This window comes from Schistocerca americana, chromosome 3 (assembly GCF_021461395.2).
Source record: "Schistocerca americana isolate TAMUIC-IGC-003095 chromosome 3, iqSchAmer2.1, whole genome shotgun sequence".
In the NCBI taxonomy this organism is placed as follows: Eukaryota; Metazoa; Arthropoda; class Insecta; order Orthoptera; family Acrididae; genus Schistocerca; species Schistocerca americana.
In genome coordinates this window covers 645,507,702-645,534,314 of record NC_060121.1, presented here as the reverse complement: position 1 = coordinate 645,534,314, position 26,613 = coordinate 645,507,702, and the positions used below count along the sequence as shown (strand labels likewise).

Here is a 26,613-nt window from a genome sequence, read left to right as displayed (position 1 = left end):
TACATTTACAGAAGTATGACATCTTTCAGAATACTTAGAGTTGAGCAAACTGGGTCCAAAGAGTATCAGAAGAAGAGCATTCTTGATACTGCTACTACACAGGCCCCTAATAAAACAGCATATTCTCCTAAATGTGAAAAACTCAGCGTAAAAATAAGACTTCTGCTATAACATGTGAAAAAAAAAAATTGTCTATGTTCCTGTCCTCAAACTTCAACAAGACCTTTTGCACTTTCTTTCATGTGACTATTCCTGTATTTGACAAATTTAATTTTGCCCTTCTGACTTCTTCCCCACAAGTTCACTTTTTAGTAGAACTTCTTATAGATTTGCTAAAGCAGTTGTTCACCATGTTTGTTAAGCCCAAAAATGTCAAAATCTCCCCATTGCTTGAAGTTGAGTACAACTTGATTCAAAATCAAAGAAGTGATGATGAGTTAGTCATTGGCATTCAGACTTCGAACATAGTGAATGATCTCCAGGATACAGATAAATCCCTTGGCATCACAGCAACATCTGATTCCACACATCTGCTTTGACACATGACATCATCAATATGGTGGAAATGGCTTTTTCCAACATATACAAAATCACAATGATGTCGCTGCATACACGTGCCAACAAACGCAAACAAAAATAAAAATGACACAGTAACGTCTCATTCTAAAAATTAAATGGAACTAACAGGACAATTGCAGAAAATTGGGGGTTTAGGATGGGGGCAAGCTAAATACACAACAATAAAAAAAACACTGCACCATCCCAAAACAGTTTAAATTACAGCTTTCCGCTATAAAAATAAAACCACAGGAACTGTACATTTTCCTTGACCTGTGTAGCTCAACCGCAGCTATTGATATCAAAAAAACAATACAAATAACCCCAAAAAGTGGAACCAGACATTTACCTTGACCGATATAGCTCAACTGCAGCTGTCAATACCAAAAAAACAACACCTACAACTCTGAAAAGTGGAGCCAAACTGCACCAACTCAAAAACTCAAATATCCCATACATCCCATATTCAGTACATCAGTTAAAACACAACCACCAACCTACCATACATATACACAAAACCTCACAATTACTACAGAATAAAACCAAAACTACTTGCCAAGAAAAGCTTCTGGCAATACCACCTATGTCAGCCCCCACACACACACACACACACACACACACACACACACACACACACACACACACACACACATGACTCCACATATACTTGTCCATGGTCTGAGCCACCGGAACTCTCGTCAGTCTCAACGTAGCCAAAAGACCGAACATCTGCATGGCTTGCACCTCGGTAGGTATGGGAAGGGGAGGCTGGCAAAGCTTATAGGTGACAGTGTAATGGGTGGTGGTGGGATCACTTACGGAAAAATTCCTGTAATACTTGGTGTTAGAGCTGCGCCTTTTTTAGATTAAGTCAGCTGATAGGAATATGTGCTTGAAGAAAGTCCCTTTAACTAAAGAATTGCCTTCAGCGGATGTCATGTTTCCAAGCAGAGAAGGAATTAGCATATTTCATTAAAATATAAGCAGTATTAGAGATGAAGATATTGACTCTGAAATTATTGGTGTATCGGAGCACCAATTAAATAATTTGACAGTTCAGAGGCTTCCTTTACCAGGATACAGATTAGCTGGCTGTTTTTCAAGGACTTCCTTGTGGAGTGGGGAAGTGGCCATGTATGTAAAAAACAGTATTCCATTTGAGTCCATAGGTGTATCACGGCACTGCACTGAACAGATATTTGAATGTTGTGAAGGGGCAGTTGAATTTAGTGAAACTAAACTTCTAATTTTTGTTGTTTATTGGTCCCCTAACTCTGATTTCAGAGCATTTCTGCTCAAGCTAGAGAGGGTTCTTGATTCACTTTATAGAAAGTACCAGAAATTAATAATATGTTGTTTAATAATATGTTGTGACTTCAATATTAATTTTGTATATGTAGTGCAAGAAAAAGGATGTTGGTAGATCTCCTAAAGTAATACGATCTGATGCAGACTGTTTTTTCCAACTAGGGTGCAGGGCAACAGTAACACAGCCATAGACAATATTTTTATTCGTTCTTCATTACTAGGTGCACATTCTATTAGCAAAACGGTGAATGGCCTTTCAGACCATGGTGCACAAATTTTAACACTAAAAGACTTTTGTACTCAAACAAGTGTCACATATAATTACAAATTATGGCAAATGTCTTTCCGAGATTGATGCCTGAAAGACTCCTCAGTGATACAGACAAGGGGTAGATTGAGTCAATAATTAAATCACTAAGGACTCTCATGGATATGATGGAGTGCTTAGCAGAATATTACTGTGCTGCACATGCTAGCCCTGTATTTAACCATATTTGAAATTTTTTCCTTTAGGAATGGTCAGTTTCCTGAACTATTAAAGTACTCAGTAGTAAAGCTGCTTTGTAAAAAGGGAGAAAAGGATAATTTAGACAATTTTAGGCCTATTTCTATACCATCAGTGTTTGCTAAAGTTATTGAAAAGGCTGTGTGTATAAGGATAATTGATCATTTTATATCACTCGATTTGCTATCAAATATACAGTTTGGCTTTAGAAGTCGCTTAACAACGTAAAATGCTATATTCTCTTTTTCTCTGTGAGGTACTGGATGGGTTAAACAAAAGGTTTCAAACACTAGGCATTTTTTTGATTTAACTAAGGCGTTTAATTGTGTTGATCGCAAAAGTTGGACCATTACGGAATATTGGGAGTAGTTCACAATTGGTTAACTTCTTACTTTAGCAACAGACAGCAAAAGGTCATTATTCACAGTGCTGAGAATGGCTGTGATGTGGGGTCCGAGTAGGGTACGGTCAAGTGAAGGGTGCCCCAGGGATCAGTGTTGGGGCTACTCCTGTTCCTTATTTATGTAAATGATACGCCCTTTAGTATTATGGGTAACTCTAAAGTATTTCTGTTTGTTGGTGACACATGCTTGGTGGTAAAGGATGTTGTGTGCAATGTTGGCTCGGTTTCAAATAGTACAGTTCATGACATAAAGTTCATGGCTTGTAGAAAATAAACTAATGATAAATCACAATAAAACTCAGTTTTTACAGTTTCTGACACACAATTCAACAAAACCCTACATTTTAATTTCACGGTATAGACATACGATTAGTGAAGCTGAACAGTTGCATATTATTAGTGAAACTGAACAGTTGAAATTTCTAGGTGTTCAGGTAGATAGTAAACTGTCGTAGAAAGCTCACATTCAGGATCTTGTCCATGACTTAATGGTGCCTACTATTCGAATGGTATCTGAAGTAGGGGATCATTCGACACAAAAATTAGTCTACTTTGCTTATTTTCATTCAGTTATGTCGTATGTTAATATATTTTGGGGTAACTCTTCCCATTCTAAAAGGATATTTTTGGCTCAGAAACAGGTGGTTCAGGCAATAAGTGGTGTAAGTTCACAAACCTCTTGTCGATCCTTTTCACTGGCCTGGGTATTTTCACAATGGCCTCTCAATATACATATTCTTCACTATCGTTTCTTGTTAACAATATCAGCTTATTCCCAAGAATAAGTAACTTTCACTCAGTTAATACTCGATAGAAATCCAACCTGCATTTGGATTGGATCTCCTTAACACAAGTGCAGAAAGGCATGCTGTATACTGCTGCATCCATTTTCAATAAGCTAACACAAGAATTTAAAAATCTTTGCCGTAGTCCATGCACTTTCAATTTGAAACTGAAGAGTTTCCTCATGGGTCAGTCCTTCCATTCTGTCGAGGAGCTCCTTGAAAAATAAAGCTCATTCTTATGTCGTATTGTTGATTGTATTTACTTATACCTTGAATTTTTTTGGGTTCATAAACATTTTATTTCTATCTGTTATTACTTTTACATTGTAATTTCATGTGCAATCACGTTCCATGACCTTGGAGATTTGCTCCACAATTTTGTCCTACGGACTTGACGTGTGAATAAATAAATACAAATTTATGGTAGACATCATATCATCACCCATCTCAGAACGTAATGATACACTTGTGAACTTCACTGTTATATCTGTACCTAACAGATAAGCAGTAAAAAGAATTTAGACATCTTTCCACACTGCAAACATCAAACTAATCAAACCTAATTAAAACGCCCCCCCCACACGCACACACACCACCAGAGGGTACCATCAAATACATTACATTACATTAAATTTTTATTGGTCCTTTTGGTCATTTGTTGTACAAGGTATACAATATGATATTGGACAAGTAATTGTGATTTACAATAATATTTACATTGATTTAGGCTTAATTTTATCACAGCTGAAGGTTCAGCTTCCATACATTGTATTTAACCCAAGTAATTCAATGTTTTTTATATTTCAAGATATTCATCTGTACTATAATAACATTTTTGCAATAAATATTTATGGATAGCAGTTTTAAATTTTGAAGTGTCTTTTATTGTTTTAATGTTTGTAGGTAGCTTATTGTATAGTCTGTTTCCTGTTTGCAGTGGTCCATTCTGTTTTAGTGTTGTGTGTGCATGTTGAATATGTATGTCCTGCTTTCTCCTTGTGTTATACAGTTGGATACTCTGGTTAGTTGACACAAGATTGTTGCTATTTTCTAAGATTTTCCTTACAAATATGATTACTTGTAAAATGTACGGACATGGTAGCGGAAGAATATGTAGTTTGTTGAATAACGGCTTGCATGAGCTTCTTGATGCAGCATTTTCTATGGCTCTTATAATTCTCTTTTGGCACATAAAACAAACAACACAACATCTACAAACACAACCAACTCAAAAACTCTGCGCCATAATGACGTCACACCCCTCAACACCATTACGTCACAGGTCAAAGCAGACAGAATTAGTCACTTCCGTTGACTCAATCCCTTTTCTTTTCATCAGTGGGAAACTACTTTTATACTCCCTGTGACTACATCATCAACAAGTTTCCACTCAAGGATGGTGTGTTAAAGCATCCTCAAGTTGCTACATTATACAAAATGTAATATACACAGTATTCTTCCATTCCTTTTCTCTTGGAATAGTTTCGTATCATGTTATGCAAGGAAGGGAATGAAACTACAATTAAGGTGGTGAATGAGCTTCAGAGGCAGTTCACAGCTGTTCAGGTAGATGACACTTTGGCAGCAAATGAACATGCTGCAAGTGATTCCAGTTGGGCACAAATATCAAGAATTCGTGTAACTGATAGGCTTCTTAAGTATAACAGAATTTCTAGATTAATGATCTCTATTCTCACCATGCCCCATAGCAGTGCAGAATGTGATTGTGTTTTCAGCCGTGTGAAGAAAAATAGAACAGAGTTCAGCTCATCCATGTACAATGAATTTCTGATTCTGTTTTGAAGCCCAGGAGTTCTGGTCCCTTTTATGACAAAACATTTTCTCAAGACTTTTTGCAGGAAGTTAAAAAGGCCACAAGTGTGACTTTAAAGTTGAACTAGCATGTGATTTGTAGTGTGTAATATTATTTCTTGTCTGTGTTATGTTAAACAACTTTTATTGTGTAAAGCCTTTTCCAGTTATCACATATCTTCTTAATTCATCAAGAAAGCTCCAAATCAATGTTCACCACGCCCGCTGCTGTTATTATGCATTTCTTCTAGATTGTTTTGTTCATCTACAAATCATTGGCCTATGATCTAAGTAGATGTGTTTTCATTGAAGTATCCTGTTTGTAATGCATGAATTATTGTATTTTGTAGCCCATAAGAATTATTTTTATCAAGCTGGAGTATGTTGAAAACTGTTAGATTTTGTCGTGCCTGAGTTTTACTGATAGCCCTTTTCAAAATTGACGGGTACGAAATTAATTTTTTTCCCTTAATTAATAGTAAAAATATATTCTTCCTTGTCAAATTACAGAAGTATTTATTAATTGTCCCTTTTGTCTGTTTATTTGCATTACAAATTTTTTGTATGGCTGTTTTTTAATTGTTCCCTTCCAAATATTATTTTCTATTTTTCAGAGGTATTTCACATCTACTATTTAGATCAGATTTTTTTTGTTCACTTCCTCACTGTTCAACTTTTGCATCCTTAGGTTAATTTTGGGATGTAGTAAGATCTATATACAGCTAATCTGTCCCTTTTAATATCCCTTCCGTCTGCTTTAAATATAAATCCTTCTTCCTTCTTCTCTTCTGCAGTGATAGTACTGCCCATGGACTTAAATTTGCTAATCTGTTCTGGTGGCTCTCTTTCAGTTATAATATTATAATAGACTGTAATTCACTGTTAAAATATAACTTACATATGCAAGTTAATGTTTGTATTAACCATTATGTTAACAACTTAATACAATTTATGAAAAAATAAAATATTGAAACATACAAATAAATTATACACTTGCAATTTGGTAGTGAGTCCTACCCAGGTGATAAAGTATGATATATTTCACCATTTTCTGATGGAAAAAAATACTTGTTCAATTTTGTTAGGTAGCTCACAAAGTGATGTGTGCAGAAGCCATAAAATCATTTATGACAATAACATTGTGCAGAAATTCAGGAGATCTTCCTCAAGGCTTAAGCAATTCTTCACATTCTTTAATATTTGAATGTCTTGCAACAACAACAAAAAAATCATTCTTCTTCAAGATATTTCGTTGAAGCAGGAATCAGCTGTGAACTCTAAATACAAATTGTGCCACAAAATGGTGTGCTGAGCTCCCTATGTTTTGTTGTTTAGTTTATAAAATACAAACTTCATCAGCAAATTCTCAAATCCACAACTCATGTGGATTTACTTATTGTGTGGTTATTAGTTGTCCAGGGTCGCAGGTCCACAGCTTCACATTTCAATTGGAGTGTTTTTTAACTTTATAAATAACAAACAACTAAACTTTGTGTAATGTTCATTTATCATTGTTAAGTACAAAAACAATAACACAGTTGTAATGCACTGAAATATTACATATGTAGCTATCAAAGTGTCTGCTTGCTAAACCCATCGATTTTGTGAATACTGTCCCCACAGTTGCCCACATTCACCTGAGGTTACACGTTTATGTTGTAGCTAGTGACATCATTGCCATGGCATCATACAAGACCTCTGTCAGCATTACAATGTGTCTTATGAATCAATTTAAATGTAATATAATTTTAAGATATGCTGATGAATAATTATACAGATAATTCGGTAGATCCAGGTGACATTGGGAGTCTCTCACAAACTGCCATTTCTGTTTGCAAGCAAATCATGTTTATTGTATATTGGTTTAACCAAATTGAATGGGAGTTGAAAGGGAGGAAAAAAAAATACAAAAATAAAAATCACTAGAAAAATGCCAGGGACAAAAATCAAACAGAATGTTGTCATGGCGTATCTCAAAAAATTCCATTCAGTCAGAGGATTAGAAAACTGAAATTAAATTTTGCCTAGGAAAAGAATTATGTGAATGATTCTTTCTCTGTCTTTTAACTAACTGATAGTAATTAAAGTGTCATCATTTAAGGAAAACTAGTCACCCGATTTTAGGTGTTTTGATATTTTTCTTCAATTGAAATACTGTAATTGCTTCAAAAGGCTTTTTTAAAAGAGTGTCAGGCTTTGCAGAATTAGTTCTGGGTAGCAAACCACCAAACTCTATTATGTCACTGTGAATAAGAGCTGGTAGTGAATCCCAATACATGTAAGTAAATCTGGGGATAATTTCTGAAAGAGAAACCAAATACAAATACTTTAACCACACAAAGAAAGTTGATAAAGTAGAAACAAATATAAAGATTGATGTGGAAAGGGCCGGATAATTTCAAGCAGATTTATGTTGTAGCTGATAGTGTGTCTTGTGTTAAATCAGAACCAACTTTTATTACATATAATTTTAGGTTATTGTTTGCAAAAGAGTTTTCATATGAAGCAGTCAGTTTGAAATAGATCAAGTGGTCGCAGTTGAAATCAGATTTATGTAAAGAGCAGTGAGTTCAATAGAACTATATCAAAATGCCACTATCCTTTTTTCAATTGTCATATTTCTTGATTATAACTGATTGACCACTGTGCTAAGTAAATCTCTGTTAAATTGCATTTTTGTAAAAAATATTCTGGGAGGCTCATATTGCGGTACTACTCGAGTTCCCTTCATGTTGATTTGATTAAATCAGCAAAACCTAGGTAGATATATCAATTGCTGGAAAATCAAAGAAAATGGTTGTGATGATGACAGTAGACATTATAATGAAGAAACAGTAGAGTCATTTGTATATCTGTCTTTAACCCTCCAGCCACAAGCAACACGGGTGTGTGCATTCCACTCTTTCTAGACAATTTTTGTGGTCTGCGATTATCACGTCATATGTAATTTCTGCTCTATTTGCAAGTTGCAGTTTTCCGCTCAAATACTTTTCTGTTGCTCTGGGTTATTGTAGACTGCTATTTTCCTGTCAGATCTTTTTCTTCTTCTCCGAAACATTGGAGGTTGCCATTTTCCTGCCTAAAGCCATGGGAGCTGTGTTTTACACATTCTCCCATTTCACTTATATACTTACACATACACCTTCTTGTGGCAGCAATTCATATCCAAATTCCTAGGCTTGTGTGTAGAATCTTGCTTTAAGATGTACAATGCTCAGAACATTAATCAATAAGTTTATTCTGCTTGTGCAATGTTGAACATGATTTTTTCTGTTTCCAACATTATTTATGTTAAATGTTAATTAAAAATCAAATCTAAAGTAAAGTCCTGTAATTCTATCCCTAAAACCATTCTAATTATCAAATAAAAATGCTCCTTGAGTTTGGATGGAAAAATTAGAAAATCACCCACTGTTAGAGGGTTAATATGAGATTATGAGTAAACTTGGATCAGTTGTATTACTGAAATACCTGAAATAGTAAGCTTAATTTGCATAGTATTTTCAGATTCAATGATAATCATAATGAAGAATGAATGAATTTGACAGATCACGTACTTCATCATTTATGGTACATGGTAGTACTGTGACTGCTTTTGTATGTGCTCTCTGCTTTAGTTACTAGTTAGTTAGTTAGTTAATTACATATTCCAGAGATTATTTGGCATGATAGATCACAATGATGTAGAATAAGTCATTTTACATTTGCATTGCATTAATTTGTACATACGGTTACATTCTGAACATTTCTATATTGTAAAAATAGATGTGAGTTAGTAACACCTACCTACTACCTTTCACACATTACAAGGAAAGAAATTCTTCTACAGAATGGAAGTAGTTGTCCAGGAGAAACTTTCTCTGTTTGTTATCAAATTTTATTGTGCTATATGTCAGACATTTTATATCACTGGGTAAGTGATCAAAACTTTTTGTTGCAGCATTATGCACCCCTTTTTGTGCTAAAGGCAACCTTAATGTGGAGTAATGAATGTCATTTTTCCTTCTGGTATTGCACCTCATTGTTCCTTTTGAACTGTAGTGGATTATTTAAAACAAACTTCATGAGGGAACGAATACACTGTAAAGAAATAGTCGGAATGCCCAACTCCTTAAAACAGATGTCCACAAGATGGGTGAGCACGACACGTTATTCTTACAGCATGTTTCTGTGCAATGAAGAATTTCTTTCTTAAAGGTGAATTACCCTAGAACATTATTCCTTAAGACATTATTGAATGAAAATATGCAGAATATGTCAACTTACTGGTTTGTCTCTGCCCAAGATTTGCAATGATTCTAGGTGCAAATGTGGCTGAACTAAGTTGTTTTAGAAGATCAGATTTTTTTTTTAATCTAAATTCTCATTAGTATGGATCCCTAAGAATTCTGAAGTTCCCACCTTATTCATTATTTCCTCACCATATGTTACTCTTACCACTGATGTAGTACCTCTATGTGCAGAACCTAAAATGTTGTGTCTTTCTAAAATTGAGGGTGAAATCGTTTCCAGAAAACCGGTCAATGATACTTTTAAGAGCTTTGTTTCCCATTTCTTCCATTTCAGTATGTACACTTGGATTGATTACAATACTAGTGTCACCTGCAAAAAGAAATAATTCTGCTTGTATGCTAAGATCGTTTTCATATATGAGGAACAGTAGTGGACCTAAGATTGAGGGTTGGGGAACCCCATACATGATTTCCCCCGAGTCATAATTATGTTCATGGACTATATTGCTTGAATTATGTACGACTTTCTGCATTCTTTTCATTAGATATGACATATTCCTTTGATTGACTGTAACAACAAACCCATAAAATTCATTTTGCATAGGAGAATACTGTGATTCACAGTGTCAGATGTCTTAGAAAAGTTGCAGAAAATACCAGCCAGCAGTGTTTTATTATTTACGGAGGTTGGAACTTAAATAGTGGCAACACTACTGTGCAGACACTACGCAATGGAATCTACTATTGTCACTGATAGCACGCGTTGTTGACATATCTACCTTACCTCCGAGCAAATGGACTCACCTGTCCCATGACACCGGCGTGCACACAATTGAGGGAAACGCCGTCATTTGTGAGCGAGCGGTCTAATTTAATGGTGTCACTATGTTTTTGAAACAGGAACAACAGAGTTGGATCAAGATTGAATGCGCCAGAGGTCATACAGCACGACAGTGTCATTTAGGTCTTCAAGAGGCATGTGGGGAATCAGCATTGGCATACAGAGTAGTGGCACATTGGGTAAAAGCCTACAACACAGGGTTTGCAAACTGTGGCAGACATGCATCGGGTATGTCGTCCTATTGTCTCTGAAGAAGTAGTGCATGCTGTTGCCACGTTAGTAGATCAATACCATTCGATTCATGAGCTTGCCCATGTAACCAGATTAGCACATACGACTGTGCTTCACATCCTGAAGAAACGCCTGGGCATGCGAAAATTTGCATCACGATGGGTTCTGCATGACTTGATGTAAATGCAGAAATGTATACATTATGACGCTGCTCAGACGCACTTGGAGTGCAATGAGTGCGAGGGAGAGGCTTTCTTACGCCATATCATAACATTGGATGAGACATGGGCCACATTGTACGAGCCAAAATTGAAACGCCAATCCAATGAATGGCGTCATTACAGGTTGACGCCAAAGTCGAAAGTGCATCAGAGCCCCAGTGTGGTGAAAGTTACGGTGATTGTCGTGTAGGACTGTGGTGGCATTATCCTAACGCATTACATTCCTCCGCAGCAGACCATCAGTGCACAGTATTACTGTTCGTTTTTGGAGCATCACCTGCGACCACCTTTGTGAAAGAAGCGCCGACACTTTCTGCGCAACCCACCCATTGTTTTGCATGACAATGCACGGGTGCATACAGTGCAAGCTGTGGCTGTTCTGTTCAGTCGATGGGACTGGGAAGTACTGTACCATCCACCATACTCCCTGGACTTAGTCCTTGTTACTTTGATTTGATTCCGAAGATGAAGGAACCACTTGGTGGCATTTGCTTTAGAACTGCTCCAGAGATTCGACAGGCAGTAGACCACTCCATTCGCACCGTCAACAGAACAGCCTCTGCTAACAGTATACTACGCCTTCCACATCGCTGGCAACGGGTTCTACACTACGCTTGTGACTACATTGAAGGACAGTAACAGGTGCAAACATGTAACTCTTTTATCGATTGTGAATAAATAGTTGCCACTATTTAAGTTTAAACCCTCGTATTTGTACAATCTGGTGAGTGACTGTGTAAATGGCATTCTTCAGTCGGCAAATTTTGTGAGCTGCCAATGTGGTCACGCTGAGAACAATGCAGCATCCCTAAACGAAGTATTGATTAAACACAATGCAGTGGGAAATCAAGGTAGTGGTCGAGGAATTCCGTTGTCGAGAATGGGCTGACCTTGTAGACACACTCTCCCCTGACGATGGCGGCACCTGGCAGATAGTAAAACGGTTCCTGTGCCGCAGACAGATAATCCCTCTACCCCAAGTAGTCCAGGAATACTTATGTGGGTCTGACGCAAAGACAGACATCCTGGCCAGTTCCTTCACAGTAGACTCAGGCCAATGGAGGACGTCGTCGACTCTGACTACGTCCACCGTGTCGCTGTGGAACTGCCCACCTTCCTGGTGGCTGGGGCTGATGATGACGTCATTGAACCTATAACCAACGAGGAAGTAGGCACATATATTAAAATGCTCGTCCCTACGAGAGTGGGAGGTGACGATAACATGCTGCTATTCCTTCTACTGCCGGGGATCTACCACCCCTTAGCGGACATTTTTAAATCGGTTGTGTGTTCAGGAATCTACCCTTCGACGTGGAAACGTGCAGAAATGGTAGCAGTCTCAAAAACAAAGACAGACCCACGACTGGCTGAGAACTACCGATTTACCAGCTTGCTCCCGTCTCTCTCTAAAGTCTTAAAGAGATTATATGCCCGGCACCTGATGTGTCACATAACAGAGGAAAACCAGCTACAGGATTAACAGTTCGGATTTCGTCCCAGCCACTCCACCACCCACCAGCTCTTATAACTAGTGGAGGAAGCCATGAGAGCCCTGGAGATCTGAGAGCACCTTGGGACAGTACTGCTCGACATGTCTAAGGCCTTCAACTCCATGTGGCACACCAGCTCATGTACAAATTGTTTGTACTCGGGGTCCCGAAGGCACATGTGGTCCTGGTCAGATCCTGTCTCATAGGGAGGACCTTTCATGTCAGGACTAACGACAGCACATCAACCAGGCAGCTGATACATGTAAGTGTGCCGCAGGGGTCAGTCCTTGGCCATGCACTGTACTCCCTGTACACAGCTGACGCTCTGAGATTGGTGTCCATGTCGTTGACACTATATGCCGACAACATTGTGTTGCATACCTGGAGTATGAATGCAACAACAATGCACCATCGGCTCCAGTCAGGGTGCGAGGCATTAGGAGCCTGGTCAACAAAATGTCGTTCAAAATTTAATGCCACAAAAACCCAGGCATGGTATTTACAAGGAGGATGCTGCCCCCAGACTTGACACCTGTCACCATTATGTGATGCCCCATCCCATGGAGCAAGACAGGGAAGTACCTTGGGGTAACCCAAGACTTGAGATTAACCAAGCTTCCGCATGTCAGGCACATTAGGGGTAGGACATTGGGGCACCTTCGTGCATTGTACCCACTCCTCAACCCAGAATCAATTATGCTTTTGCACCACAGCATCACGCTGTATCTGGTAGTGGTCAGACTACTGCTGGAGTATGTGGTCGTGGTGTGAGGCAAAGCTGCCCCAACCCATATCAAAATGCTCCAGTGGGCACAAGTCCATGCTGTCAAGCTTGCCCTACGCCTTCCACGCAAATATCCAACACATTTATTCCATGAGGATACAGGCATTTCTCTGTTGCACAATCACATCTGCCAGTCTGCCAGGGCCTTTTATGCCAAGTCAGAACTATCAGCAAATCAGCTGATTAGGGATTTAGGACATCCAGTCCGCCATAGGCCAACAAGATGGTGTGATCTGTTGAGGGAGTGAAAATTACACCCACCAGCCAGAGGACATACCCATACCACATAACATCACAAGCCGATCCATAAAGCCAGGAATAAAAAAGGACCTAAAAGAAAATTAACTGCAGGAACAGCAACCCAGCTTAGACTGTACCCCACCAGGGGCAAAGTAATGCCTGTAAGTACAAGTTGTCGTACTCAACTGTAGTATCCATTAAATTATGTTACTCACGACAGAATATAACTTTATTGTGTGCAAACTGCATGTAAATGACTGACTAGTGTGAAAGATTCTAAATCAAGCAAATTTAAGATTTATGCTAATTTCTGGAAATATGAATGTAACAGTGAATGGACACACTCAAATTAAATTGTCAGAAAGAAAAGCAGAACAGTTAAGCAGGATTCCCCAAGTTAATTGCGCCAAGACATAAACAGGTATACTATTACAATCCAACCTTACAATTTTTCTGCATTTTATGGACTAATGCGTAAAGGAAAGTGAAAACGAGCACAAAAACTCGGATGTCTCGCCTGGCACAGGGCTACCAGAGAATAGATAACTAAAGGCACAAGTAGAAATCATCGTGTAATATTTTGAACTATTTCTAAATACATGAGTACTGTGCGCCTTCAACTATTTGGCATTCAGCCTCTTTCAAGCTTCTCCATTCATAATGATTTTAAATTTTGTGTATGCAATTTTGTTTTGTTTACAAGGTTGTCCTGCATATTTTCTAATGTAGTCAACTGAACTTTCATTTAATTGTTACTTTGATGGTTTCCTGTTTGGAAAGAACCACCACCCACTGACAGTTCTGTATTGTTCCATTGAGAAAATGGTGTTTCATTGCATTCAACAGTACTGCAGACAAGTCGGGTATTGTTTCCATTGTCTAAACATGAGTCACTTACTGGTGCCATTTTCCTGCAATAACTTTTTGAGGTCATCTGTTCAGTTCCTATCTTATCTCATAAATTGAAGCTATTTGTGTCGTATTTCAAAGGGATGTGCCAAATAATATTCAGATAAATTTTATTGTTTCATTAGTATGTGTTAGTATAAACATACTGAGAGGTAAGAAACTACACATTTTGCACAAGCTCTGTTCAGTGCATCCATTAAGGGTTTATGGATTTAGACAAAATTTTAATTTTAATGAAGTCTTTCTGTACATCACTTTGCTCCATCTTAGTATGTTTACATTATTTACAGTTTTATCAGCAGTAATGCTAACAACTCTTGTGCAAATAAGAAATTTATTAATGCTCCAGAGACATTACTGTCACTGATTTCTAGTTGATTATTAGTCATTTTTAAATGGGTTACTACTGAATTTGAGGCAGTCAAAGTAGAGTTGACATTACTGTGATTAAATACACTTGTGTAATGAAGATTTATTTATTTATTTATTTTTTCTTATGGCAGATCCACTCGTTTCAGGAAGTGAGTTAATGACATATCCTGGGGACATTTTAGACTTTTCTGATATGTGCCAGAGTTCAGAGGAAGAATGGATTTTACCTGGATCACCACCAGACTTTCACTTCAATAGTGGGTCACCTTCAGCCAACACAACTACAGATCTAGCAACGCCTAGTCCGCAGAGTCTGAACACCCCTAAAATATGTCAATGAATTTTACTTTCTGCTTGTAAAATTTGTCTGCCTGGTATTATTTATAGATTGTGATCTTAGCTGCTATACATTTAACAAATATTGTTTTATATGTAAACATACACACAAATGTAAAAGCATCTGGAATAAGCGATTATATTCAGCCAGCTACAATGTTTACTGGAACAGCTGAGTGTTCTAGGACTGTTATTGAAACTGTGTTACTTCTGTGCTTTTAAATGTGCATTTAATGTTGTAATCTAGTTTTGGTATTGGATACGGTCATAGAAAGTGTAAATAAAAATAATTGTATAAAAAGAAACTCATACTTCTGGAAGTAATGGAGCTACTACTTGCACATATGTATTTATGAAAGCTGTTGTATGACAATAGCATGTACAATTACATGGGTGAAAACATGGATGTTTTTGTATAATACATATCTTGTTCATGCGCTTTCACTAAAATGAAATTTTGTACACACATTACTTTTTTATTTTCATAAAATTCTAATTGGCACAAACTTTGAGCATTAATTTCTTCAGTATATTGTTATCCTTCCTTAGAGAATTAAGTGAAAATAATTCGAAGTTTCTAGACTACTTCTTGTAATGGAGACTTACAATGTAGCAAAAATCATTCATCATACTATGTGTGAGTGTGAAGTAAACAGTATTCTTTTGTGTTTCATTGGCCCAGACTGTTAACTTTCCAAAAAATATGAGGTACATTAGGCTTCATTTAGTCGTCTTTTCTGTGTTTCATTTTTAAATGACTGAAGTCTTGTTCAGAAAAGTCATGAGCAAGGTATGTCATCGTTTCATTCTTCTTACAAGTGACAGTATCAAGCTGTAGTACGTGTTATTAACAGGTTCTTAGAAGCTGCTTATATGAATAATGGGGTCATATGAAATAAGAATACATTGTTATTTGTTAAATATTAAGTAATCTAATCTCCTTATTGTACCTAAATATATGTAATATAATTTCCTGTATTTGTTTAATATATTTGTAAAAGTATTTACTATGTGTTGGGGGGATTGGGGGGGGGGGGGGGGGGGGGAAGGTGAGGTCTGTGTGTGTGTGTGTGTGTGTGTGTGTGTGTGTGTTTTGCTGCAGCTGGTATGACAGACAGTTTACTGAACACTTGAGAGCAACAAAGTAAGATACACTAAGAAACTAACATAGTTTCTTTCAGTTTTGTTCTGCATATTGATGAGTTTCATGCATTATGTAGCAAGGTTATGCAACATGATGCGCTGCGTCAACGTTTATGTAGAACTGCATTGGCAGTTAATTTCCACTCATTACATGGAATCTGCTAGAACATTTTGTTTTTATAATTTGTAACAAAAGTAATTTTGAATCATGGTATAAATATGTTTCACAGATTTCATTTAGGACTCGCTTCGTAGTTCATTTAAGTAACAACAAATAGTACCTTAACTTATAAAATTTGAATGTCTCAGGATCTGAACATACATTGATATACTGTATAAAATCAGCTGTATAGGGACTAAATATTCATACTGTAAACCTATGTCTATAAATAATGTATCTTCCTTTTTTTTCCATACTGCTCAGTAAAACAAAAAGCACGAAAGCTAACCAACCCCTCAGATTAATGACAAGTGGCACATGAACAACTTTAATAGGTCAGAAAACTGCATAAGCTTTTGATCCTTCGCCCTTCTTAACACACACAAACACACACACACACACACACACACACACACACACACACACACAGATCACATCACACTTTGAAGCTCACATGGCTGCAGAGTTGTAAATTTGCGTTTCTCTATGTTTGAACTAGTGTATGAAGAGCACATTGTTATTAGAAACAGTACAAAAGCTTGTCGTGTTTTCCTCCAGTTAATAAGAGTGTGTGGGACACTTTCCATTCATCTTTAGGTTAGTGGTTGCCTTTCCTCCTTTTTTTCCTGGAATTTTCAGATTTATAATTTGCTGTTAATATTTGCAAAGCGCCAAAAAGTAAATTTTATTCTAGCTGCTTAGTGATTATTGCTTGAAAGTCTGTTGATAACATAATACTTAATTTGATGTTTCAATTGCGACTTAAATCTTATCCATTACGGTAGGAATGACCATGACTGTTGCAATTCAGATGAATATAAGTAAGGATTCTGCATTCAGGCACAAAAAACTTAAATTATTCTCTAGCATCCTTAAGTGTTGTCCTTTTTTACAAAATTATGTCATACCATGTTCTATTTTTGGAGCTGTTTGGTGTTGCTACACTGGTAATAAATGCCTCTATCCATTACATTAATCTATTTTATCATCATCCATACATACATAAATTTGTTCATATGTTTTTCTCAACATTTAAAATTCAATGTCACATGCAGTCCTGTAGATTTTTTTCTTACATTTTAATAAGAGAGAGCAGTTGAATTATTTTTCATTAATTCTAAATAAACTGAGGCAGTATGATGTTACTGTTACTCAAAATAGCTCCGCATAGATAAACTCTACTTGGGAACGTGGTTTGGTCATATCAGGAACACCCTCATGATCATGAGCTAACAAATCCCATTGTTGTGACACTCCATAGCATCCACAGTAAAGACTTTTTCACGTGGAATGGGGGGGGGGGGGGGGAGACCATCGTAACAAACATTTGTCTTATTCTTCAAGGAAATTGCAGTGTGCAGCCATCTTAATTTTGGCTCTTATGATGTTGCATGCTGCAGCTTAAGCATGAAAGGCATATACATCAGATCTTTCCGGATGAATATCCCTCTTACATTCGCAGTGTGACTTTCAGTAGTAGTACTCCTCTTCTTTTATTATAAAAGAGCTCCACACTTTTTTGGTGGACATGGCTGTTTCTTGTTTGTAATGGCTTGTTAGCTGATGGGTTTACTTAACTAAATCATGAGACACTGCACACTGAGAAAGTAAAAGCTAAGGAGAAAGTGAAAGTGATACCTTTACCACCACATTCTGTATACTTTTTGATCTTGTCCCTTGCTGTAAGTTGTCCGGAAACTGTTAACGCACAACAACAACACAAAACAATGAAAACAATTTTCTTGTTGTTATGTCATTTGTTGTAATTAAACCCAAAATATCAATACATTTTCTGTAGAAGAATTTGCGACTTGTAGGAAGAATAGTTTTCAGACGCACTGTATTAAGCTCTTGTCAATCCCTCCTCTCTTTTCCTTCTTCATGCATTCATGTTGAAGGTTGTGCAGAGTTCTACATTCTGTTGCAGAAGCCTTTGACAAGTTTTCAATAGGCATAACTCATGAAATTGGGATACTGCAAAAATAAATTAAAAGGTTGCTATGTCAATGACTTCTATAAATTATCTGAATATTTAAACAGAGAGAATGAAGACCAGTTACTACTTATAGAGTAATATAGTAAAAATAGCTTCTTGTATTTATAGTAAGTGTCCCTGCATTCACATAAATATACATTATCCAATAGTCAATAAAATGGTGGATGTTATATCTGGAAATCAGCAGCGTTTGTTCACTGTCCTTTTTTTCCCCAAATGAGGTATACATCCTGTGTGTATTTTAAATGTAAATAACAATATAAGGAAAAAAAGAGATTACTACTCACTGTAAAGAAGACAAGTTGTAGATAGGCACAATGAAAAGATAGTTACGCACTTAGCTTTTGGTCAAAGCCTTCTCAAGAAAAGAAACACACAAATTCATTCACACAAGTGAGCACACCTCATGCATACATAACTGCCATCTCCGGCAGGTCGGACCAGAATAATTTATGGTGAAGCACTGTACAAGGTGTGTTCAAAAAGAGTCATGAACTATATTTGTTTGCTGTGTCGCTATTTATCACAGCAAGCTTGGACCAGTTGGGTTACAGTGCACCAAACCTCAGTCTGCATCAGCAGAGTTGAATAAGTGTACCTCTGTTTCGCGGCTTTGTCACAATGCATGATGGTTGATTCAGTTGAACAACATGGGCATCACGTTTTGCACAAAGCTTCATAAAAAGCCTTCTCAGACTCACGCAATTTTAAAGCAAGCCTATAGGGAGTCTGCGATGAGTTACAAGCAAGTTACAAGGTGGGTGAAGAGTTTAAGGATGGCTAGGAAGGGATGAGTGATGACCCGTGCACTGGAAGACCATTGACAAGCAGAAACGAAGACAATGTTAATCGTGTGCATGAATTGTTGAACTCTGACTGCTGAGTGAGTGTTCACTTTTTAGCTGACACACTGAACATTTCAAAAAAGTTCCGTGTTCAGCATTGTTATGGAGGAGTTGCACATGGGGGAGGTGTGTGCCAAGCTGGTTCCAAAAATTTTGTCTGACAAGCAAAAGGCCAATTGAGTGTTGATTGTGACTGAACTGTTGGAAAGTATGGACACTGAGCTGGATTATTTGGATAGCTTTGTTACTGGTGAGGAGACAAGGACTTTCACATATGAGCTGGAAATAAAACACGAAAGATCAGAATAGCACACCTTAAAAAAACCCGAGAAGGCAAGAATGAGCAAATCTTAGGTGAAGACTATGCTGATTGTCTTCTTCAAATGCAAGGGTGTGGAGCACAGAGTTTGTACCCGAAGGACATACCATTAATGCTCTTTGCTACGTCATTAAGAAAAAAGGTCCTCCTAATGCAAAAAGATGTTGCTGCTACCTGGCAGCTGCATCATAACCATGTGCTCAGCCACATGTCTCTGCACGTACACGAGTATCTGGCCAAGCATAACTTGGCAATGCTGCTGCAGCCATCCCTACAATATGGCTTCTTCCTGTTCCCCGGGACTAAAACCGCACTCAAAGTACGCCATTTTGAGAGCACTGAGTACATCCAAAAGGCTGTGACAACGATCTTAAATGAGGTTCCGGTTGAAGCCTTCCTGGTGGCTTACCAATCATGAGTGAAGTGCTAGAAAAAAATGTGTATATACTAACGGTAACTACTTTGAAGAATTTTAATTTTTGGACGTAACCTTATATATTAGGTGCTTCTCTCTATTAATGTATTTAAAATTGTACATGAAGCCTAAAATGCCATCCCTTCTAATGCAATCTGTGGAATGTCTATGAACAAATAAATAGTTTTCAAAGATAAAATCGTAGTGTTCTTAGAATTCGTAAATTACATGCACAGTTATAGTCGTACCATGAATGTACTACATTTACTGCTAATCTGCAAGGCACAAAAATGTGTATTCTTAAATGCTTTAGGAATGTGATTTGTAGTATTAAATGTTGTCAGAGCATTGTTGCATTAATTCTTACTAAACTACTAAGCTTTTGACAATGTCCACCATTGTCTTTACCAGGAAACTGACGTCAAAGAAGTGTCGTGGTTAGGACACAACCCAGGAAGGGTGTGGGGAGGGGAGGTGGAGGGCAGAGAAATTGGCCATTCATAGGTCAGGCTCAGAGGACAACTCACATTAGCAGCTCCGGATGTTGACACCAATGGAACTGGTGCCAAAGTATTTCAGAGACAGTTCCTGGCAGCCTGATTAACTTGCGGTTGCCATGTACCACGATGTTTAAACTGTAACATTCAGCGTCACCAAAGTTCAAGACACAAGCCCACACTGGATAGTGGTCGGCAGTGATGAATGCCCTCACGAATCAATGTAGACTGGGCAGCCCCTGACCAAGGCTTGAACAAGCAGCAGTGGAAGGCATCAAGTCTGCATGTGGTCGCCAGCCCAGGCAGTTGCCTGCAGCTACTGAAGACAAAGTCCTCACAAGGTGACTAGATGCTTCATTTAGCACTGCAGCAGTCTTTGCAGCAGCTTATGAAGATAGTGGTGGTTGGCATCATGTCCACTCTCATACGGTCATCTACAGGTTGGCAAGGATCTGTGAATGAGTACCTGATTTGGGAGGGAGTATTTATAGGAAGTCAGCTGACCAGTACTTCTCCAACAGTAGCACCCCCACTGCGGAAGAGACAACAGACTATAGCAGACAGGTGTCAGCATTGGGTTCAGCTTTCCTCGTTTAGCTAGCTTCTGCAAGAGCCTAGCCGGAGCTGTACTATTGCCTAACGTCACCATTCAGAGGCGTAGGCGAACTTTTCCCACTTCATCAACCCCTGAATAACCACTCTTTTGTTCTGAATACGCCTTCTTGTCAAATGGTGTCAGGGCTTCAGCCTGATGCTCACTTCCCTGTACATGATGTTATTTTGCTGAGCTTTGCAGTAATAATTCATCACACCTGACAGATTCGTCATGCAACAGACACACACACACAATGCATCCATTTTACATGCACAAGTTTAATGGAGAGAACTAGATATATGGGACTGATGACCAAGCAGCTCGGTCCCTTTCTCTCTCCTTTTAAACCAACAACAACAACTAGATGTATGAGTAGGGAATGCTTTTAATATTATTATTCACAATACCTAAAATCACATGAGTTCTGTGTAAGGAGATAGAATGTCTCTTTTGAGGCCATTCGAACTGATATCCAATTGCCTTTTCCTATTTTGACAACTTGTTTGGAAGATTATATTCTCCTCTGTATGGATTTTGTGTAACACCTTATTTCTACCAGGCAGTGACGTTACACGGGGGACCTTCTTTTTTAGATTTGTTCTGATATTCATACATGACTTCCACAGTTTTATCGCTACTGTAAACTATTCATATGATGTATCTATAGGTCAGTTTGATAAAATAATGTTAACATTCTAATCTAAATATACAAGGTGTATTTGAAACGAATGGAGAAAATGAGAGGGCTGATAGAGTGGGTCATAACAAGCATATTTCACTTAGCACTGGGCATTGTTGAACAGCATTGCATACCACCAAGAGGATAGACTTAAGACATGCCAAGTAAGCTGTTGTGGTATCAGGTCTGCAGGGTAACGTTTTCAATGTTGTTGTGACAGTGCCACGACATTCAAAAGTGCCGCTACGTTAGTACGCGAACACGGCGATAGAGGCGCTCCGCAGCTCGGCCGAGCGCGGGAGCGCCACCTGGTTATGAACGGCGCCGGCCGCATGTCACGGCCCGGCAGTCGAATGACAGATACGGAGTTAGTAACATGTAACCCGCTAGTGTTTCTACTTTTGTATCTCCACGCACTTTAGTAGTGATTAAAGGTTATAACACTTTTTGGCGACGAGGTCGGATTTTTTTTTTCCTGCGTTGTGGACTTGTGTGTTCGTGTCGGGGCAGACATGGAACAGCTTATGCAAGCGCTTATTGAACAACAAACACAGCTGACGGCTGCTATTCAGGCGTTGTCGACGTCGCTTACTCATCGTCTGTCTTCATCTTCTCCACCTCCGTTCCCTCCTTATGACGAGGCCGCTGAAGACTGGGAGGATTATGAGAAGCGTTTGCGGCAACACTTCTTGGCTTTCGGCGTTGTCGACGCTCCTATGTGTAAGTCGTTATTTCTATCTTGGATTTCCCCACGGATCTATCAGCTGCTATCTCAGTTAGCCCCTCTGCGGGAACCTGCCTCTCTGTCCTTCCAAGAAATGTGTGACTTATTGTCTAACTATTACCGAAAAAACACCCATGTCGTTGCCGCCCGCGTGGCTTTTTACCGGTGTCGTAAACAGCCCCATCAATCTTACCGGGCTTGGGCGGCGGAACTCCACGGTCTGAGTCGGAAATGTCAGTTTGTCACGGACACTCATCATGAGTCTTACGCTGATTCAATGGTTCGGGACGCTATTTTACGGCTTGCTCCTGATAAAGAAGTTCGGCAACGTGCCTTACAATTGCCAAACCCGTCGTTGTCGGAAGTTCTCAGCATCGCTCAATCCTTTGAAGTGTCTCACGCTGCTGGTGCGCAAATAGACGCGTGGTGTGATGTAGACGCTGTCCAGACCACTTTCGACGCAGACAATGTGCCTGTTTCACAGGGAAACGACGATGTGGCGGCGGTGCACTCGCGTCAACAACGTCGCGTTGGGCCGCCACGCTCGCAGCGAAAACAGCAACCACAGAAGCAGGTTCGTTCCGCCCTTCCTTCTTGTCCACGTTGTTTCGTACAGCATGACAGAGCCGCGTGTCCAAAACGTTGGGCCACGTGTAATTCATGTAGGAAAAGAGGCCACATTGCTTCTGTGTGTCAGTCCCCTAAAGTTCCTGTCGACGAGGACGAGGCATCGGACATGGATGTTAACTGTGTGCTTTCTCAAACGAATAAGTTGTTTGTTACTGTTCGTGTTCTGGATAAAGACATTCGCATGCAAGTGGACACTGGCTCTGCAGTAACTCTCATTAATTCTCGCACGTATTTGAAGTTGGGCTCTCCTCCCTTGTCTCCAGTTACGCGAAATCTAAGAACTTATAATAAGCAGAAAATTCCTATTGTTGGCCAGTTTGATGCTTCCACTGCCTACAAGTCTGTTGTTAGGCCCCTCACGTTTTATGTGGTGGATCATGCGGGCACTGAAAACCTGTTCGGTTATGATGCTTTCCAGTTGTTCGGGTTTTCCATTGATGATGATGTGCACCTCATATCTGAGGACATTCCGTATCCACAGCTGGATGGCTTGTGTTCTGAATTCTCGTCCGTGTTCTCTGCTGGTCTGGGTCGTGCCAAGGAGTTTGAAGCCCACATTACTCTTAAACCTACGGCTCGCCCTAAGTTTTTCCGGGCACGCCCTATTCCAATGGCGTTGCGTGCGCCTGTCAAAGCTGAGATAGACGGGTTAACAGCTTCGGGGATTCTCCTTCCTGTTACCTCCAGCGAATGGGCATCGCCCATCGTGGTGGTTTCTAAACCAAACGGGAGTCTGCGATTGTGTGGTGATTTTAAAGCCACTGTCAACGCTCAAAGCCTCATTGACACTTATCCTCTCCCCCATCCTGAGGAGTTATTTACCAAGCTCGCTGGGGGCCAGTTCTTTTCCAAACTTGACTTATCGGAGGCGTACCATCAGTTGCCGTTGGATGCATCTTCCAAGGAATTTCTCGTCATCAACACTCCTTGTGGGTTGTATCAGTACCAGCGGTTACCATTTGGCGTCGCTAGCGCGCCGGCCATTTTTCAGCGGTTTTTGGAACAGCTCACGGCTTCCGTTCCCGGCTGCATCAACTACCTGGATGACATTGTTGTCACGGGGGCCTCCACTGAGGAGCACCTTCGCAATTTGCGTTCACTGTTTCGGGTTCTGCATTCCGCAGGGTTGAAGTGCAATCTGGACAAGTCTCAGTTCTTCCAACCCTCCATTGTGTATCTTGGTTTCCACTTGTCCCGTGAGGGTATACGCCCTCTACGACAGCACGTTGCGGCCATTACCGCTCTACCCCGGCCGTCTACGGTCAAAGAACTTCAGGCGTTTCTAGGCATTGTTGCTTATTATCACAAATTCATTCCCTCCGCGGCGGCGGTGGCTCATCCTCTGCATCAGCTGTTACGCAAAAACGTTCCTTTCTGTTGGACCGCCGAGTGTGAGCAGGCTTTTGTCCGCCTGAAGGCTCATTTGCAGTCGGCGCCTTGTCTTGCCACATTCCGTCCGGGTCAGCACTTGGTTCTGGCGACTGACGCGTCACAGTATGGCCTAGGGGCTGTTCTCGCCCATCGGTATGAGGATGGGTCGGAACGACCCATCGCCTACGCTTCCAAGACCCTCAACGACGCCCAACGGCGTTACTCTCAAATAGAAAAGGAGGCGCTCGCTATCATTTATGCTCTGAAAAAGTTCAGCGTTTTTTTGTATGGTTCTAAGTTTCACCTCATCACCGACCACAAGCCGCTGGTCTCTCTGTTCAGCCCCTCGGCGTCGCTTCCGGATAAGGCAGCTCACCGCCTGCAACGTTGGGCCTTATACTTGTCTCGTTTTCACTATGAGATTCACTATCGCCCCACGGCCCAGCACGCCAACGCTGACGCGTTGTCGCGTTTGCCGATGGGCCCCGACCCGGTTTTCGATCGCGATGAACTCCTCTGTTTCCACATTGATGAGGAAGAACGTCGTGCGGTCGAGGGTTTTCCACTTACAGGTTCGCAGGTCGCGTCGGCTACTGCGCGGGATCCGGTCCTGCGTCAGGTGATCAGTTTTGTTCAGCGTGGTTGGCCGGACAGGACCAAGGGCCGGGCGTCGGATCCCCTTCGCAACTACCATGCCTTGCGCCTTCGTCTGTCTGTTCGTGAGGGTGTTGTTCTTCTGGCCACGGATGGCGCATCTCCACGGGTTGTGGTGCCCGCCTCTCTTCGCAAAGCTGTTCTCAAACTATTGCATGGGGGCCATTGGGGGATTTCTCGGACTAAGTCCCTGGCCCGCAGGCACGTTTATTGGCCCGGTATCGATTCGGACATCGCCCACATGGTCGCTGCGTGTGATCAGTGTGTTCAACAACTGGCTGCGCCTCGTACTCTGCCCTCTCCGTGGCCTGATCCGGCGCAGCCGTGGGAACGGGTGCACGCTGATTTTGCCGGCCCCTTCCTCGGCACTTATTGGCTACTGTTGATTGACGCCTTCTCGAAGTTTCCGTTTGTTGTTCGCTGTCCGTCGCCCACCACTGCGGCGACGACGCTGGCTTTGTCAAAAATCTTTGCGCTAGAAGGTCTTCCATCCACGATTGTCACGGACAATGGCCCTCAGTTCTCTTCGCAGGCCTTCCGTGATTTTTGTACTGGACAAGGGATTCATCATGTTACAGCACCGCCCTTCCATCCGCAATCGAATGGGGAGGTCGAGCGCCTTGTCCGCACTTTCAAAAGCCAACTGAAAAAATTCCTTAGTGATTTTTCCACAGATGACGCTCTGTTGCAATTTCTGAGTTCTTATCGCTTCACGCCTCTGGGTGATCGCAGCCCTGCTGAACTCTTGCATGGCCGCCAACCGCGCACCTTACTGCATCTGCTTCACCCTGTCAGGCCTTGTACTGTGTCCCCTAGTGCGGGAAAATACCAGGTGGGCGCCGACGTGTGGGCACGGGGGTATGGATCTCGCCCTAAATGGATTCCAGGGGTGGTCCAGGCTCTTCGCGGCCGCCGGCTTTGTGAAATACGTACGGACGACGGCATGGTTGTTCGCCATTACGACCAGATGCGCCCACGAGTGGTGGCCACGCCGGTACCACCGCCCCTTTTTTCGTCTCCACCAGCCCGAGAAGCCAGTCCTGTCGCTGCTGCCGATCTTCCGGGCGTGTTGCTGCCGCCGCCGTCGCTACCGCTTCCGAGTACGCCGGAACCGGCCCCAGTCGCGACGCCGCCTTCTCCGGGACCCATCTCGCTGGAGCACACCCCCAGGTCCACGACACCTATGGATGCTGCTCCGGAGTTTTCACCCATCATCTCGTCCAGGAGGCACGTTCCACGCGCCAGCTTCCGTCCTGGACATTTTCGACCATACTCTCGTGTTTCTCCGCGGGATCTTCTCGGGACCTCCCAAGAGGCCATGGATGTCTCCGCACTGTCCGTGTCTCCACGAAAGTGAGCGTTTTTTTTTTTCAAGGGGGGAAAAGTGTTGTGACAGTGCCACGACATTCAAAAGTGCCGCTACGTTAGTACGCGAACACGGCGATAGAGGCGCTCTGCAGCTCGGCCGAGCGCGGGAGCGCCACCTGGTTATGAACGGCGCCGGCCGCATGTCACGGCCCGGCAGTCGAATGACAGATACGGAGTTAGTAACATGTAA

At 40.7% G+C, this 26,613-nt stretch overlaps 1 protein-coding gene across 5 annotated transcripts in view; it reads left to right on the top strand.

Annotated features, from left to right (window-relative positions):
- LOC124607461 (heat shock factor protein) overlaps positions 1–16,030 on the top strand; it is a 164,799-nt gene extending 148,769 nt beyond the window's left edge. For 3 of the 5 annotated variants that reach the window (XM_047139801.1, XM_047139798.1, XM_047139799.1), the window contains exon 11: positions 14,823–16,030. In XM_047139801.1, coding sequence (XP_046995757.1) covers positions 14,823–15,031 — 209 coding nt within the window. In that variant the 3' untranslated portion in view covers positions 15,032–16,030. The remainder of the gene's footprint in view (positions 1–14,822) is intronic. The other 2 variants (XM_047139802.1, XM_047139800.1) reach the window with 1 other exon arrangement.
- Positions 16,031–26,613: the final 10,583 nt, after the last annotated feature.